Source organism: Anas acuta, chromosome 17 (genome assembly GCF_963932015.1).
Source record: "Anas acuta chromosome 17, bAnaAcu1.1, whole genome shotgun sequence".
Taxonomy (NCBI): domain Eukaryota; kingdom Metazoa; phylum Chordata; class Aves; order Anseriformes; family Anatidae; genus Anas; species Anas acuta.
Window position 1 is genome coordinate 134,795 of NC_088995.1, and position 19,657 is coordinate 154,451.

Here is a 19,657-nt window from a genome sequence, read left to right on the forward strand (position 1 = left end):
TTAATTACATATATCCTATGAATATAGAGGAGTCTCTTCAGTAGTCCCTGGAAGAGAAACAAGAAAAAAAACCCCTCCCTGTAGACTTCCAAGCTTGCAGAAGAGGGAAGAAATGCTACTTTTAAGCAAGTCTTCAGTATTTTCTCAGTTTCTATTCTGTACTGAAACAAGTAAGTGATGGTATTGCTAGGGTGTATTACACCATCTTGACAGAAATTATTACTTCAGAAATAACTGGGAGGGGGAGGCAGGGTGGCTGCACTTCAGTATAAGCAGGACACACAGATGTAGTGTGACCACAGCTCAGTGGATGCAAACATGCAGCAGGTAACTGTTGCAACACTGCTTTTCCCTTCCTCCAGAGTAAAGTTGCTCTGCTGGAGCATGTGTGCTGGCAGGCAAAGGAAAAGGGGTTTCATTGTGCTGTCTGCAGAGAAGGCAGGAATTCTAGGAGGGGAAAGGTTCCCTTTGAAGCACATGGCACGAAGCACTTCCCAGCGACCATGGCAACAGACTCAGTGGGTTCCCAGCCTGAGAACCAAGTTACTGCGGCCATGCCTCAAAAAACAAAAAAAGTCTGAAAGAAGGAAAGAGAGGGGGGAGGAGGGGTCGGTGTGGGGGAGTGCGAAGCTGAAGCAGAATTAGCCTGGCAGAAACTGAGCGGCTCCCTGATAGGCAAATCCAGCCAATAATGCTTGTTGGGTTCACGGGGTTTCCTTTTCATTTCCAAAGCTTTCTTCTTCCTCTGTCACTCCCCTTCTAGCCCTATTCAGGAGCTCATGAGATCAGTAAAACCAAGGCCTTTGCTTCGCAGGCATGCAGCATTGCCTCAAACAGGGCTGCACTGTGATCAAAGGCAATGTTAAATCACGGCTGCCACACACACCCTTTCCCAATCAGAGTACAGTTTTCATGGGCACTCTAACAGAAGATTTAAAAAAACAAAACAAAACAAAAAAACTTGTGATTTTATTACACCATATAAATCTGACAAAGAATGATGAGAAATTCAAAAATCTATATGGAAATGGACACATTAAACTCTGTACATCTACAGATCCTATTTAGCAGATGGATAAACACATGAAGTAAAGCTACTAAGAAATACAGGCTAGGGTTTTACTAACAACATCCATAACAACTGAAAACAACAGTAAGAAAAAAGAATATATCTTTGTGCCAGACTTATGTGTCATGGAATTTAGCACTACAGACATCTTTTTGTATTCTCTACCTTCTACTTTGCAAAATTCCTAACTTTCCACAGTATCTTAAAAACATCTGTTTTCCTTCTTCTGCTATTATACAAACCCTCAACATTTACGCTTTCACATACGCATGCATTCTGTCATAGAAACACAAGCAGTAACCTTTTTGTTTCTACCACCATATTGCTCAATGCAAAAGTTCACCAGTATTAGTGATATGACTTTAAATCAGCTACCTTGAAGAAGCACAAGGAAGATTCCAGCAAGAAGAAAATTTGTATTTCTTTGACCAAGACAGTAAGATTCACTTTTATTAGCAATGTCTATCCTGAAATTACAGCAAAGAAGTCTCCTGTAGAGGACTCCTCTTCCCAGAACAGAAAAAAAGAAGAAAAAAAAAAAAAAGAAAAGAGAAAAGAGAAAAAAGAAGAAAAAAGAAAAAAAAAAGAAAGAAAAGAGAAAAAGAAAAAAGAAAATATCATCTGAGAAAATTGTACCTGAGAAAGAACAGTTAAATGCTTTCAGTTTAACTGCTTTTGTTAACTAGATTTCTTCGATCAAGTTAGCATCATATTGGCAGTTCACCCTATTTCTACTCAACTACTTCATCTGCTAAACATCCACTTTTGCAGAAGTCTTTGTTAGGTTCCTGTAGAGCTCAAAAAGGGAAACATATACACTCAGTTTACCATCACTATGTTTATCAACTGAGTTATGACATTATCCTTTACTGAAGCACCCAGTGTGAAATCAGGCAAAATGGGAATATTTTGTGGAGTACAAGTTTTTTTCTCAATTTATTTATTGATTTTTCTCAGAAAGAAACTAACTCTTCCACAAAACAGTTGCATGCAGCAGTTACCCCAAACTATTCAAACCATATGCCCCCTTACCTTTCCTAAGACAGTGAGGCATGGCTTAGGTTCTAGCTCTGGCTGTTCCAGCTTCACCACTCCTACCCAGCCGTATTCATACAAATCTTCCTCATCGTTGCTATTACACAGTCCAAGTGGATGCATCTGAAACAGAATCAATAAGAAACCTTTATAAAATCAGTGTAATTCAAAGAACATATACAGATAGCATTTGAATACCTTAATTCACAATAAATACACTAGAAAGACTGTAACATAAGGATGCATATATGAAGAATGTTTCTGAAGCATGCTATCAGTTCAAAAGCTTAGAATGTTATATGAGGTCACTGTCATCTTGCTTAGGAAAAATAATTTAAAGATTTAAGATTAAACATCATTATAAATGATCATCTAAGATACAGAGTATCTTAGATATATAAAGCTCCGCTTAGTTCTTTCCTTGCAAGTTGACAGAAAAGATTCAAGCTCTTTTGCAGAGTCACTCATAAAAGCTTTATGTGACATAGATCCAGAACCAATGTTTGAGAAGCATTATCGCTTCCCTTTTTTTCTCTTTTTTTTTTTTTTTTTTTTAATATCTGCACAGTATTAACTGTCCTTTGGAGCATGGCTATCATGTTGTTCAAAGTAAGGTTTTTGTGACTATTTTGAAAGAGTCACTAGTTTTTTTCTGAACCCAAACAAGAGGGAGACATCATGAAGTGAGAAACTTCAGTCTCGTTTTAGATATTTTTGTTTCCTACATCATGCAACAATACCTGTTTCAGATATCCAATGTCTTCCTCCACCCTCCTCCATTCAACATTATGTAGCTACTCTTGTTTTATTAATGGCAAGGAGCTTACTATGCACCAATGTTTTAAACTTTCTTTATCTGTTCCAAGTTTGATATCCTTCATTAGCATAATTTTTGTGTATAAACTAGATTATGGAATATTAATTTTTATACTGTTTACTACACTCTGCCTGTTCCCTTTTTTCCTCAACTAAAATATCACATTTTTCAAACACCCTCTAAGAGTTGCCCAGACTGTAACATATATACAGAAAAAGTACTCGGCAAGAAAGTACTTTATCTAGCTCCATGTCTTCTCTTAAATCTCCTCTTTGCCAAACTAGCTAAAGAAAACCACTAACTGGTATTAACACAACAACAATTTTGTCTTCTGCTAGTTGATCATGCTAGAAGATTATATTGCTCTCTAATTTACATACTTATATATCTCATTAGTCCATGCAAAGTAGCACCATATAATGATCACTAATTCTGCCATCTCTTCTGCTTCACCAGATTGTCATCTCATCCTTTCTTTCATGTGTTGTACCTTGTCGTTCATTTTGCAAGTGATTCAATACAATGATAGCTATTTTTATTACTTTGTGGGGCTCTGGCTTTCTGACTAACTTGAGCTGTTACTCTGAAATATGGGAAACATGATGGTGATCTGGCACAATACAGAGGTTTTCCTACCACTCGTTATTAGTAGTACATCTGTATTCAGAAGGAAAAAAAAAAGCCAACACAATACTATGCAGATAGAACAGAATCTTAATTCATCCTTAATTCAACCTTATTTTATTTTTTTGAGCAGTTCAACTGCTTAAAATTAACCTTAAGCTCAGCATCTGGTAGATAAGCCGTTCAGCACAGACATAAAAACAGGGAAGTCAGGCATCAAGGGGGCTCTCTCCAAAATTGCCACTGCATATATCCCAACATAACTAGGCCCAAAAGGAGTCCATGGTATTCTTTAAGTCAACAGAAAGCTTTAATCCATATTAAAATCTAAAGAAACAGCGAACTATTCCCTTGATGTATGCTGTATCAATCAAGCTTTGAAACTACAACCCATATCTAAGAAGTTTTTAGTTTAAAATCCTTGAAATGTATTGGGGCACTTTCCACATGCCTGAAAGGGCAAAACTGAAACCACTACTCAGAGGTGCTTTTATCCAAGGTTACAATATCTGTATACATTACTGAGGGTTTAAAATAACTTCAGAAAGAGCCGCACACATTTTTAGTGGGTTACTGTTACAGAGCAGACAAACAGTAAACCAACAGGGAAGGAGGAACATTTTACTCTGTAATTCAATCACCTCCAAGAAGTCGTGATGATTAAAAGACAACTTCCACCCTTTGTCCTTTCCTTCTGAGTTCCAGTGTAAAACATTTTAGTGTTAAAAAACACCATATGAACAGCTCAGGATCTTTCTATACACAGTTATGAGATTAAAAGACTTGGTCTTTTTTCCTCAGCCATACAAAAATAATGTCTCTATCCACTTTAGTTCAGAAAGCATCTTGGAAGGAGGCCAAAAGAACAGAAAATTCTTTCTGCTGCCACTTTCCTCTAGAATACTGTTTTTCCGTAACAGCTTCTAAGTGTGAATAGGCCTTTAGATCATAGTCACAAAACATATTCTGCAGTTACAAAGCTGGAAATCAGAATAAGACCAATGAAGTTAAAAGAACCTCTTCACTTCCTCTTACAAAGTCTGTGCTTTCTTACTTTTAAAAAGAAATTGTTATTTTGTCTAGTTCTGAATGACAATAGTCTCTGACATCTTGTCTCTGACAAGAATGCCCCAAATACTTGAGAAGACAGTCTTCCTATTCAGAGGCAAAAAAGCTGCAAATTACACATAATTCCAAACACAGGAAAATAAGACCAGTATAGAACAACTGTCCTCTGAATATGGTTTTCTAGACAGCTGGGAATTTACAATGTCAGTCAAGCACTCTAGTATCCTAGGTCATGCATCTCACCTTCATACACCAGATGCGTATTCTATGTGGCACAGGGCTCTCAGGCATTTGGCAAATCAAAGCTGCCTTTCTGAGCACTCCTGACTTCCTCAAAAAGTGAGGTGGCCTCAAAAATGACCTATGCACAGTTTAGTAGTAAAAAATCATAGGCCTGAAAGCAGCAGAGCCCTCAAAACATAAACTACCTCTGTATTTTTATCAAGAACTGGCAAATCACTTCAACAAAAAGCTTTGTTAGACCTTTGGAGCTTCACAGCTACCAATTCCTTATGACTTTAGACTTTGTGAAAAAAAAAAAAAAGCTTTTCAGCCATGACATGAATGTTAAAAATGCAGTTTGGGCGGGGAAGGACAAGGCATGGGACTTAGCAATCAATGCAGTTATCAGTGAACTAATGTTTATAGGGTTCAGGTGAGCTTCATGCTTAGAAGTCTATGGAAGGAGTGAAACTGTTCCCAGAATAAACTGTTTCTTTCATTTTTTCTGCAGGAAGAGGCATACCCCAAAGAGACAAACATGGGAACAAGACAACGAGGAAGATGAATGGTAGTAAAAATATGGAGTAGTCTAGGACACAATAAGGCAACAACCAACCCGTGGCTCCTGGAAGTCCCATTCCAGGTTCATATCGCACACAAAGAGCAGAGGTGTGCTGAAATGTAGACTGCACCATCATTTGATCCTTGTTTCTAGCAGGCCATAAGCCAACAGAAGCTGCTGAGGCTGACTTTACTGGATAATTTTAATTCCAGCCTCATGTAAACCCAAATGGAATAATGAGATAAAAAGGCACTCATCTCTGACAAACCACTAACCACATTCACTGTCTCCATGGTTCTCCAGGATAGAACTGTAGGTCTCTGTCTCCTTTTGTATGAAAAAAAATTGTAGGCAGCTTCCAAAATGGTAAACACTGGCCACTTTTGAAGTGTAAGTTTGCAACTTCCTGCTTTCCAGTCAGAAGAATGTAGGAATAGACAGGATATCCATTGTGTTCTCCCATCCAGCAGAGATACTTCAGCAGGTACATGTTGACCAAAGACCAGCAGAAAATCTTCAGAAAAAAATCCTCTCACCTCATCTTACCAGATTTACCAAGAAGACTGAGTAAGCGCATGCATTAAGAAGGATGGGGAGAGTGCTGTGTGCTTATGGGGCCTTGAACAAAATATGCGTGATATATTGCCCTGAGGCATGTAAATCACACAGGAGGTACGAGGCACTACGTTTGAAACTCAGAGACTGAATTTCAGAATATGCAGTAGAAAGAAGACCAGTATGTATAACAAAATGACCTGTCTATTTGAAAGGTTGCACAAGACTTTAAACTGTACATGGAACTGGAATACGAAGCTGGACTGGATAATTGGTAAGAAAGAGAAACTCTATGAGATCTAGGAAATACCAAGAATTTTCTGGCAAAAGTTGACTTTTACTCAGTATTTACTGATCACTATACTGCACTCTGAAACGCCTGTCGCAAACATCACCAGTACCTGGTTTTTGAACCTAGTCCAAAGAACTAGGTTTCTTAAGAAGTTTCTGAAGTCAACTCTGATGCAAAAATCTAAAAAAAATCTAAAAAAATCTAAAAAATCTCTGGAAAATTTGTCAACGAAGTGGAAAAAAAACGAAGCAGGAACTCATTGTCTCAGGACAGGACTCAGGCCATTCACACAGTTGTATTTACCCTGAGGGAAAGAAAGTTTCATATTCTTGTCCAAACCCATTAACTGTGCCCTCTTAGAACACACATGTACTCATAAGCCATAGAAAGGTTGTACTATGAACTACTTATTAGAAGAAAGCTGTACTCTGGCTAGCAAACAAAAACAAATAGCTGTCATAAAGGAGAATTCTACTTCAACATGGCTGTGATGCTACTACCATGGCTGCCCAAGGACAAACATGACCCAGAGTAAGTGAACTCCATAATATAGTCCAATGACCCAGGCATGGAAAGTTTTCTACGTTACATTTCTTAGCAATACATAGAAGATCGAAGCAGGGAGAAGAATGAAATGTATTAAGCCACCACACATTGGCAAAATAATCTTGCATATAAGAAACCTCAAACCCAAATGCAAAATCCAGTGTAAGCAGCAAGCAAAACAAATAGGGTGCCTCAGGCTCTGTGCTGGCAAATATAGAGAATTTAGTAGGTACATCTACAGGCTATATAATCCCAAGGATTTTGTTGCATAACACTGGAATTTCACCAAAGTAATTCATGAAACAAATTACATTATGCCAGCAGTACTCCCTTGAAGTCTGTATGTTTCAGGAAGGGCCAACTGACAGTGTCAAAAACATCTTACTGTTCCATTAAAAACACATGCATTGCAAAGCCAAACTGTTCCTAGACTATTTGTTCCTGTGAATTTGAAGATTTACAGGACCAACACAGTTCTGTGTAACCATTAACACATCGAGGGAACTCATATTCAAGTACTCAGTGTCAGTACTGTGAAATTGGCATTGGGAAATGGCATTAGGAACTCAATGCCAGGTTGTACAATTAATTTATCAATTCACTAATCTTATCATGACCAGAACTTGGGAACATGACCTCTGTCCTAAACCTCCATGACTGTTAGTCTCTCTTACTCTGTTTTTTTTTGTGTGTTTCAGTAACAGTACCCTCCTTATCTTCTCTCTTGGTACTCTCATCTGTTCACGTTATTCAGATTTCATTTTTTTTAATGCATATTACTTAAATCTCCACTCAAACCAGATCCTCCATCATCCTCATCCTGATCTCATGGATATGCTGCATGGATAAACTATCAATGGCAATCTGATCGCCTTCCTCAAAATCCTGTCCCTGTCCCACCTGCCAAGAGAAGACACTTGATTCCACCAAAAAACTTTTTTTTTTTTTTTTGCATAACATTTTCACAACAGTTCAAAAATCTGTTATTTTGTTTGTTTCTGCAGGGAATGCACTTCTTTATACATCTACTTATCAGTTCCCATTTTACCTATGCAACTTTCTTCATCCTGAAAACAACAAACCCTATAGTAACCTTTCTGACTCACATTGTTAGTCATCCTTACAGTCCATCACATGTTCACCACTCTGAGCATGCAATTTCTACCCAGAAATCTCTTCTCTCCATAAAATTCTGTCCAGCTTCACATTTCAGCCAATTGTATTTTGTTCACATTTCATATTGAGACTCCAATGCCTAAAAGGAAAGCCAACTTCACTGGTCCATTCATCTTTTTTTTTTTTTTTTTCTCTTAATAACAATTTGCACTAAAAGTGAGGATTCCAGAGGTCCTGAACAAAGAAAAAGAGAAAGGGTACATTCATACCGTGCAAAGATCACAAGTGAGCTGCAACCCAAGCAATTAAATCCGCATTGTACATCATGCCACCAAATATTTATTGGCTTGGGTGTAGATGCAGGACAGTCATGTTCACACACACCATGGTGATACCACTATGTTGCTCTGGGGCCTGTGCTAAGCTTGGATAAAACCAAGCTGACATTTGGACATTTTACACAATTCCAGGAGTTTACAGAGACAGCGCATGTCAACACTGGCCCTAATTTTGGTTCTACTGAAAACAAAACACCACCACAGCATTAACAGATTCCAACTATACCTCTTCCCTGCCAAGACAACAGTTCTAAGGAATACAAACCAGGTCTGAATAATGAGACTTGGAAAGTCTTAAAAACTTCAATAGCATGCCTTTAGAGAGTCAGCATTACCTTCCCAAATTTTCTTGTTGAAATCTTTGTAAGTTCTCTTTCATAAATCCCACATGCCACAAAACATCATTTTTCTCCTCCACCCTTTGAGCAAAAAACAGCTAAAAGCTTGCTTATGCTGTAATGCATGCCTTTACAGAGCAGCCATGCACCCTTAGTGATAAGACCTTCAATCCCTTCTTGAAGGGCTTTTGGAGGTGTGGAAGTACAGAAATATAGCAAGGCACACAGAAAGTTAAAAATGTGTGCTTTCTGGGTCACAGCAACATAAGATTAGTAACAATAAAATTAAACACGAACCTCTTCACTCAAATTACCTATTTATTCTTCCCATTTTTTTCCTAGTTATGGTTTGGTCTTCCTCCAAATAGAGCTGCCAGTGTTTCCTTCTGTGCTTAATCCTCTATTTGTAATCAGGTGTTCTATGTTCTGACCAACAAGGGAAGAGATACAAAGCACAGGATATTTTTCACTCGTTTTTGATTTTGGACCCCACATTTGAGGTTGAACTGACTTAATTTGAAAAATAATACATCTTGGATTTATTAATAGATACCTTTTTATTTTTCTCATCTTTTCACTGTACAGAGCACAAAAGGTAGATATATCCACTCATACACGATGTACAGCACCAGAACCTGTTGCTGATTTTCATTAGTAATTTGGCATACAATGAATAAACGTAACTCTGTGAAAGCAGATAAAGATTTACATATATTTTAGAGGGTCCTAAATAACTACTTGCATTGTTACATGTAACTACTTACATGATCTGGAACTTGAGTTGATAACACTGCCATAACGACTTCAATGCACTCTATGACAGAGGACTACTGGGGCAGAGAAGTATTACACAATAGTTTCCAGCTCATGAAAAAAAGGCCAGATTACCAGTGAACGTCCCTGCTTCCTCTAAGGTAAAAGACATTCACAAAATTGAAATATGACCTCCTCATTGCCATGAAAGAATATCTGCTATAAAATTCATCCTAAAAAAGTATGTGCTTGCAGAACCACATTTGATATTGCCTGTTTGAACTGAAGTTTCATACCTATTATAAAAAGAAATATACACATTTGAGAAAAGTTTCCCCAAAGACGTGAGAAAGAAATTGAATTATGGCATTTTAACAGCAGAATATGGATCTGAATTATCTTGCCTCCTATAATACTTAGCTCTCACAACTGCTGTGGTGTCAAGATTAGAGAAGTAAGGTGTAATTTTTCCATTTCCACTTCAGCATTCTGGAAGCTTCACACATATGTAAGCATCCCTATTCTTTTAAGGTTCTCTCTTGCCTAGGACTTACCAGAAATTAAAAAAAAAAAAAAAAAAAAAAAAAAAAAGTATCTTCCCCTTGGCTTAGCCATATATTTGACAGAAAGATGTGGATAACTCATGTATAACAAATTCTTATAGTTTTGCAACAGTAACCAGAAACCAGAAATGACAGTGCTGCCAGGTTGGGGAAACGGTGAGGGTCTGACATTACTTGTAGCACCCGCAACCCATCCTCCATGCAACCACTGTCCCTTTGAGCATGCAGACATACAGAATTGATTTACTCACACAAGTGAAAATTTACCAGGCAGGAGAAGAAAGGGCAAAAGTGACAAAAAAAGAGATTTAAAAATGGCTCACAAATATATACTGGGAGCAGGAAAGAGTGAAATATGCTTTCACAGTGAGGAAGTGGTACAATTTCAAGACCACCTAAGTCCACAAAGGAATACAGAAGGGCTCTGAGGACCTATTGCTATCCTGAAGACTGGAAAAGAGAGGGTGAGAAGACAGACACATTTGTGTCTGCGTTCTCATATCAAAATCAATGTTATGCTCAAGGTGCAAATCAGAAATGTCAAGCCAGTAGCACAACTCTGAAAAATGTACTTAAGATACAGAAAAATCCAGAGGCATCACCAAAGCTAATAAAACATTATAAAACATGGACTACATTGACAGCGTGAAAGAAGGTGCTGGTTTTGTTTGTTTTAACATGGGGGAAAAAATGCAGCTCTAGCACTAACTGCACCTTGAGCAGTGGATGCAACTCTTTATCGGGTTCTCCAGTGGGCTTAAGACATACAGTGCATTAATTGATCTCCTTCACACTGGTCTCCTTCAACATTCCCACTGACAAGCTGTGGAGATATGGACTAGAAAGGTGGAACACAAACTGGTGGAAAACTGGTTAAACTGGCTCAAAGTCTTCAGTTAGCTCAAAGAATTTTGGTTAACTGTTTCAATTCGAAGTGGTAGCAGGTCACAATCAGAGTTCGTCAGCAGTCAGTACTATGTCTGATACTACTCAATACCTTCATAAACAATCCAGATGAGAGGATTGAATGAACCCTCAGTAAAGTTTGCAGATGACAGAAAACTGGGAGGAGTGGTAGATATGCCAGAAGGAAGGGCTACAAGACATACAAGACATACAAAACTGTGGCAGGCTGAAAGACTGAGCCACCAAGAACTGCATAAAGTTTAATGAAGATTAAATTTGAAGTCCTGCATGTGGAATGGAATAACACCAAGCAGCAGTACAGGCTGCTCAGTCTGAAAGGCTACAGCATACCTCTGCTGAAAAAGACATGAGGCTCCTGGTGGACAGCTAGCTGCATGTGAGTCAACAGTTGAGGCTGCATCTGGAGTACAAGATAATGAAGCCACATCAACATGCATATGGCCAGCAGATCAAGGAATATAATTATTCCACTCTACTTGGCACTTTTTAGATGACATCAGAAATAACTTGTCCAATTTTGGTTGGAGAAAGTCCAGCAAAAGTTCACCGACATGATAAATGGGTTGGAGAATATTACATATTTAAAAGGTGGAAGGAATTACATTGTTCACTCTAGAGAAGAGAAGGCTCGTGAAGCTCTAATCTGTATTCCAGGTAACAACAGAGAAGACAGAGGCAATTTTTTCATGAGGGTCCATGATGACCAGACAAGAGGCAAAAAGGTGCTTCAGGGAAAATTCTGTCTGGTTATATGGAAACAATTTTTCATAGCAACAACAAGTAAACATTGCAACACGTTGCCTAGAGAAGTGGTAGAATATCCCTCCCTGGAAATATTTAAGAATCAGCTTGATAAGACCCCAGATAACCTAAGGATGTGCTTTCAATGGAAAGCTGGATCAGATGATCTCCAGAAATCTCTTTGAACTTAGACCTTTTTTAATCATTCTTTAATTCTAATCTCTGTCCTCCAAATCAAGGTTAAAATCATTTGCAAAAGCATGCATTTGCATGCTTTTCTGCAACTTCAGGGAGCTACTGTCAAACACCTAAAACAAATTGACATACATACCCCATTAGACATGTAACTCTTTTATCAATGAGTATCCCATTATATAAAAGTTGTTTGCATTAAAGTGATATATTGTTGCACCAGACTGAACAAGAAACTGCATATAGAAGGAAAACTTGATAGTATATAAGTTTCCAATTCTCTGCAAAGCTTCAACCCCGATCTACTCTTAATGGAAAGGAGTAAATAAAGAATCATAAAAGTGACAGGAGTGGCTGTGAGACTGAGTAAGAAAGTTTTTAAAATTAAATTCAGCTTCAGCAATAACTAAATCACAAAGGAAGGGAAAAGAGAATCCCGGAGAACAGAATCGCCACTATTTGGTGTCCACACCTTCTTCCCAGCTAGCTGGGCGTTAGCTATTTTCAGACCACATACTGAATTGCTAACTAATTGTCCAATTCCATACAGCTGTTTGAATGTATTGCAGGTGGGGAACAGAGAGCAATAGGGGTGGTTCACTCACACTGTTAATACAGTTGTCACAAACTGACGTAACACAGATTTGGAAAGTTATCTGAAAATGACTTCCACAAGACACATAAAAGAATTCTGGCATGAAAGTCAAGGACTTCCAGCTTTCTTGGAAGATTCTGCTTGATATTTTACCTTTTCCTGGGGTGATAATACTGTCTCATCATTAATAGCAAATGACTGTATTGGGTATATACTGCTAAGACAGTTCTCTGCACACCTAACAGAGCAGCTACTATCCCTGATTTAATTTGCCTCATCTATAGTCTCACAGGTACAAGATGTATGTTTAAGATTGCCAACAATTATTCATTAGCATCAAAAAAACATTCCTGATAGCCCAAAAGCAAGGTCCAACCCAAAGAGAACCTGACACATCAGTAAAGCCAAATATACAAATACTCCAGAATACTGGATTGCCAAAAAAATTGCAAAATTTATTAAACTATATGAAAAACAATTGCCTGAGCAAATTAAGTTACAACAATTAATTCAGTTTGTCCTTGTTCCTGTTCCTATAGAACAAGACCTCTTTTGATGAAGGCCCTTCTTCCTAACCAGGTTGCTCCAAATTATTTGTTTTTAACTAATATTTTGGTTTAGTACTTGGTTCTAATCTGAATCTTTCAGTACCCACAGATGAGGAATCTGTTAGATACCACGTATACAGTAATGCTTGAAGTAAGGAATGAAGAACTTGTTGCAAGTTACGAGTTTCTGACTTAAAAAAAAAAAAAATAATTAGAAAACAAGTGAAGGATCTTTACCAAGATGTAGGGGATTTACCCAAGATGGAGTTTCACTGTAATGGTCCAGGTCTGAAGAAAGCTATTAATTTTTCCATTCATAAGTGACAACTACCACCCCACCCCCCCTAACAACAATAACACAGAGTAATACCATGTATTAAGACAGAAACATAGAAAATTTTTGTCAGAAACAAATCACTGATGACAGCTCAGCTCACCACATACCCTGCCTTGCACCACAGTGGCCTAGAAATTGGCTCCATCCTGTGTAATAAAGTCTATGCTTTGTCCCAGCAGGAACTACAGATTTGACAGCTCTATGACATAGAAAAATTAACCATGCCCTTGTTAACTCCACTGAAAAGCCTAATTTCCACCAATATCAGAACTCTGAAAGAATGCAAGAATGCAGCAATTTGGAATTTACTCAATGGAGCTCAAGTCACTTAAGTTGAGCACCTATCGGAAGAAAAATCCAGAGCTCAGTGGAAGAACTGCTTCTCTCTTCCATCTACTTCCGTGGCAATATCAAACTTTTTCATACTGCCATCACTAAAAAAATGAAAATGTCTCCACGTTCTTCATGTGAAAAGAAATGCAATTGTGACAAGACACAGAGCACTGTGCTAAAAAGTGGCCCTTCATAGAGAGGAAAATAGTGGTGATACATGGAGTTTTTCATCTTGTGAGAACAGTGACTGGACTGATTGTATAAAGTATTCCAGTGGAATGGATATATTAAAATAATCAATATGAGACCAGAAATCTGCAAAACTGTCAAGTTGGTGTCACCAACAATCTTTTTTCACATTTCCTCTGAAATTTTAATTTCATAACTATTAAAAAAGAAACCGCTTAAGGACTATAAAATTACTTTGTACTCTTTCTTCAGGATAGGCTTGAGTCATCTCAGCTGAGAGAGATGTCCATTCTTGCTAGTGATATGGTTCTGATCTTCAGCATACTGCAGCTACTACTACAACTGCATCACCACAAGACGGCATTTGTTCCTACTGCTTACGGTGGAATGAAGAACTAAACCTTTGCATCTCAGTTTACTCTTCTGTATTAGTAGAGCAACCTGTAGCCAAAAAAATGCTTTAAGTTCCCTGACTGCAAGATCCAACCCAGTAGTACTAAGAAAAGGCTCAGGTTGTAGCTTCTCTGTATCAGTCTGTCTAAAGAAGACATAAGATGATGCCATTACAGAAGGGCAATCCAAAACTGTACAAGTTGGAAAAAACTTTCAGGGACTAAAGAGTCATTAAAAAGATTAAAAAAATTGGAGTTGCTGTTGTCTCTCCAATCTGATAAAACATAAGGCTGGCTTCAGCTGGAACACAGCAGCCTTTCTAACAAGGTGAAAGCCAGACGCATTTCCTCATCTTCTTGTGCTTCGTTAGAATGCAGAGGTTAGCTGTGCAGAGAGGAACATTCTGCCTCCAGCACAAGTACAAGACTTAGCTGTTATAATTCAGTTTCATTTCTCTTTCAGATGTTTGCTTGTTTTCAGTTTTTAAAAAGAACATCCTGACAAAACCGAAATTACCACAAAATGTAACATTATAGGACTTGAACATTCCAGCTGTGTGCTGTTCTTGGCCATCAGTTGTGACCATGTGGTCCGACCCAGTGGTGAGCAATGAGCCCGCAAGTGGGTTCCACCGAACTTTTTCTATAGCAAGAGCATCAAGCATTCCTAAAATCCTCTCACAGTCCATTTTTCTCCAGGAAGTATGCCAAGAGGGATAATGAGAAATCCAGTATAAGCTGCAATTAAATGTAAAAACAGAGATACACAGTTGAACACAACCGCCATCCAGAAAAGCTCAGTTAAATTCTACAACACAGACAGGAGAGTATTATATACACAGACTGTCGGATTTTTTGAACATCATTGGTAATCTTTGATAAACAGCCGGAATAATTAGGGATCCAGATTTTGGCACTGATCTAATTGATCTGGACACTTATCTGGATTCTGGCCCTGAACACTTTCAGGGATGGGGCATCCACAGCTTCTCTGGGCAACCTGTTCGAGTGTCTCACTACTCTCTGAGTAGAGAATTTCTCCCTAGTGTCTAATCTAAATCTCTCCTCTTTTAGTTTAAAACCATTACCCCTTGCCCTATCACCACACAACCTGGTAAATAAACCCTCCTAATCTTTCTTGTAGGTTCCCTTTAAGTACTGAAAGGCCGCTGTAAGGTCTCCCCAGAGCCTTTTCTTCTCCAGGCTGAACAACTCTGATTCTCTCACCTTCTCTTCCTAGGAGATGTGCTCCAGCCCTTAGATCATTCTCTTGGCACCTGCTCTAACTGGTCCATGTCCTTCTTATGCTGGAGACCCCAGAGCTGAATGCTGTACTCCAGGTGGTGTCTCACAAGGATGGAGAATCACCTCCCTTGATCTGCTGTCCATACTTCTTGTGATGCATTCCAGGACACGATTGGCTTTCTGGGCTGCAAGTGCACTTTGCCAGCTCATGTTGAGCTTTTCATCCACCAGTACCCCCAACTTCTACTCCACAGGATTGCTCTCAACCCATTTCAGCTTAGAGAAAAGAAGACCAAGAGGTGACCTCATGGCATCCTTCAGTTTCCTCACAAGGGAAAATGAAGGGGAAGACCATGATCTCTTTCTTCTCTTTGGTGACCAGCGATAGGACCCAATGGAATTTCATGGAGCTGGCTCAACGGAAAACAGTACCAGTCCTAATGTGGACCCTGAGCAATAACCACTTGGGCATTGAGCCATTGATCACTACTGTTTGCATGTGGCCATCCAGTCAATTCCTTATCTGTCAAACAGTATATCCATCAAATCCATGTCCACCCAAATTAGAGACAAGGATGTTGGGTGGGACCATATCAAAAAGATCTCACATTGATCCAAATTTTCATAACACTGTAAGAAGCCAGACTGATATTGATAGCTCTTTATATGTGTAGACTGCTTTGTGACTGACTTGCAAATATTGCGAAAAGTAATCTGGTCTACATCCTGGCATTCCAGGAAGTTCTTGATGTTACATAGAGTTTAAGGGCTGGCCTGCTTTTCCAGAGTTCTCTAAGACCCCTGGCAAAAGAAGATAATAGTCTGTGCATTTTGTTATAAGTTGCTAGTAAGCACAGCTGGTTTGCCTGCATTCAGAGTTGTGGGGAATTGAGCTAGATTAATGGAGGAAGGGAAAAAAGAGAAGTGAAAAAGGAGTTAAAAATAGCACAAATTATTTTTGAGGCACCCTTTAAGCTTTAACGAAAGAACAGAGCAACCTCAATAGATGTTATGCATCAAAACACTATGCATACTATAAGACAACATGACTTGAAGAACTGGTACGTGCCTAGACAAAATCAGCTCACTTAATATAGAGAAGTTATACTAGCATATGAAGGAAAATCATTTGTGTGAAATTTAAATTGGTAGTTTTTGCCGACAAGACTTCTGGGGAACATAGAAAAATGAAATGGGGACTTTGGTGGGAGTCAAACCTAAGAGGAAATATCTTTTATATTTTCTTATTGCATTCATTTGTGATCTGCGCGGTTTGGCAGTGAAATCTTGCATTATCCATCATTACTATCTTCCATGATTGCTGCTATTTCTGCTGATATGTGCCAGCAGTAGTAAACACTGAATTCAGCACCAAGAATTGCATGTGAAATAAGGTGGGTCAATGTGTTCTTGTGGTGTATATATATATATATAAGATGACTTGATCTAAAGAGGCTAAGAAGTCATTTGGAAGCTAAGGTTTTGATTCATGAGAGGATTTCAACTCATCCATAGGCTGGAAAGGTTAACTGGAACAAAATCATGTGCTGTTTCACTAGTGGCTAATATTTCATTATATTTACAGCAGCGGTTTAACTGTCCTGTTTCAAAGTCTGCATTTTAGCAGTGAATAGACTAGTCCTGAGGAATACCTAATTTACACTTGAAAATGCACTAGAACACTAGAACATAGGTTACAACATGAACTCCATTTTGATCATAGTAATGTTTAAAAAGCCAGCACATAGCCATAACCTGCCTCTAAAACAGAATGTAGGAGCTCGCTTAGTCTGCAGAGCATCCTAATAAATATTTCAGTTTGCACAATATACCCTTTCCTACTCTCTACATTTCCAGTCTGTTTGTGTGACCAGAGAAACTAGAGCTAGAGATGGTTGTTCAGACAATCCTGTCTTTTCTATAGCAAGCCTGCTGGTTAGTTTCATCTTGCTTCAGAAAAACAAACAAACAAACAAACAAACAAACAGATTGTTAAATTCCAACATTAATTAGTTATTTATCTGTATATTCTAACTCCTTACCCAGAAACAAAATCCTTCAGCCTATCAATCCATCCTCCAGTCAAAACACTTGGAAGACTTCGCAAGCATCACCATGTCCCTTACTACACACTTCACACTGATACACCAGCTGATACTACCTGCTACACAAAGTCCAGGTGCATCTGCCTTAACAAAAAGGCGAACATAATTATCAGTCTTGATGCAACAGATGCAGGCACAGTAAGCTTGCTGACACAAGGAGGGAAGAAAAAGTTCTCCTAGTGACTGCAGGAAGATTGTAAAGTGAAATCCAAGGAATAATGTTTTTGTTTCAGTGGAAAACTGAAGGGATTTTTTAAAACAATTGCCAAGATGGATTAGACTGCATCATGTACATTATCAGTTCCTAGAACACAAAACACAGAGCTATAATCTTCATGGCCTACTTTTGCCCAGGTTTCATAAGAATAAACAAATTACATGAAGATGGTAGGTACTGGAAAGACACATCAGTGTCTGGACTTCCTTGAGAAGTGGCTGAGGGAACACAGACTTATCTATTACCTTATCTTATTATCTTATCTTATATATCTTACCTTATAATATTTTATAATATCTTACTATAATAATCTATTACTATACATATATATATTACTATTTCTAGCTGAGGTGAAAGGAAAGAGGCTGGGTTTGCTCTTTGTTTTCTGACAAGATTACAATACTCTCCATATCCAGTTAAAAAGAAATATTCCAGATAAGGATGAACTAGTAACATGCAGAGATCACAGATACCCCTCTCACATCCTGTTCTTCTGATTTTGGGTGCACTGAGGCATTCCAATTGATTTCATAGGCACATGCAAGCTATTCATCATATTTGCTGTAAAATACCTTGCAACATGTGTAACTTCTGACTTTATTCATCAACATTCAATGGCAGATGTCACCTGCCATTCTGTCCTCCATGCCCAGAAACCTCAGACAGATCAAGTGCTGATGCAGCCAGATTAAAGTGATTTGATCATTGAGAAAAAACATGAGAAAGGAGATGGCTACATTTGTTAAACAATGTTAGTTACAATGCAGTGTACTAGAACAACTCACATGTTAACCTTTCACTGTAGAGAAAATTGGATGCTTATTCCTGTGCTTTGTTTGATCTGTAATACGTTACTTCTTCCCCTACGATTTTCTTTCACTAAAAGACTTCCATGAAGGATTTTGTCAATATTTAGAAAAGCCTTGATGTTTTGACTTCCAAAAGTAGTCAACATCTGTGCAAAATGCAACACAGCCACAGGGTTCTAGAGCCTCCCTTTCCATTTCACACCATAACATTCATTAACAAGATGATATATTTGTGTTGTCTCTGAGAGGGTGCGTTCACTGGGGCCAAAGGAAGGTAAGAGGAACACAGAACACGTAGATAGAGAAAGGCTGCCTCATAACTAAGAACAAAGTTGTCCTTAAAATGGGGGTGTGTGGAGTATGGAGCTTATGGGAGTAGATTCTTACAGGAAGAATACACTGGCCTCACCACAAAACTAATCAAACTTCCATTTTTCTATACACAAATGCCAAGCAGAAACTGTATGTTTCTACCAGAAACCATTTTCCATGTGTATGACAACATTTTAGCCATATACAGCGGTAACAGCCACAGAGAAAAAAAAGCTGAGAATGCAGAAAGAAATGAGGCTTAAAACACACGATATCCCATCCCCCTCCTCTCATGCCAACCTCTCATCTATAATCCAACACAAGAGAGACAACAGGCAAACAGCAAGAGGTCATCTTCAAAGGGCTGGTTGCCAAGGGAGGCCAGTGGAAAGAGCACAGGCATGTCCCCATCAAAGTCCAGCAGCTGTGAGAGAGCCATGGAGGTGCAGCTTCCCCTGAGGCTGGAATGAAGCTCAGAGACAGAGGATAGTGCTGGAGCTGCTCTAGCCAGCAACATAAAATGGGTAGCTTTGTAATTTGCAGGAGGGAAAGTGCAAGGGAGAAAGGGCTATGATATTTTAATCCTTCTCTCCACCCAGTTTTGCATTTCAGATACTTGAATTACTGTTTAGACTCATCCAGATATATCCTGTTGAATCACTGCAGCAGTAGGCAGAAGTAGGCAGCAGGCAACACCAAGGATGAACTTTCTGCTCAGTTCAAAATTAAAACTGGCTCACTGACTAAAGAGAAACAGACAGAGAAGGTACAGCAGACGATGTGCAGCCAGGTGTAGTTTCATTACTTCTCAAAGAAA

General features: G+C 38.6%; 1 protein-coding gene across 2 annotated transcripts in view; it reads right to left on the bottom strand.

Annotated features, from left to right (window-relative positions):
- Window positions 1–19,657, bottom strand: part of ZNRF3 (zinc and ring finger 3) — a 94,996-nt gene that overhangs the window by 37,104 nt on the left and 38,235 nt on the right. For both annotated transcript variants that reach the window (XM_068654093.1, XM_068654094.1), the window contains exon 2: window positions 2,102–2,227. In XM_068654093.1, coding sequence (XP_068510194.1) covers window positions 2,102–2,227 — 126 coding nt within the window. The remainder of the gene's footprint in view (window positions 1–2,101; window positions 2,228–19,657) is intronic.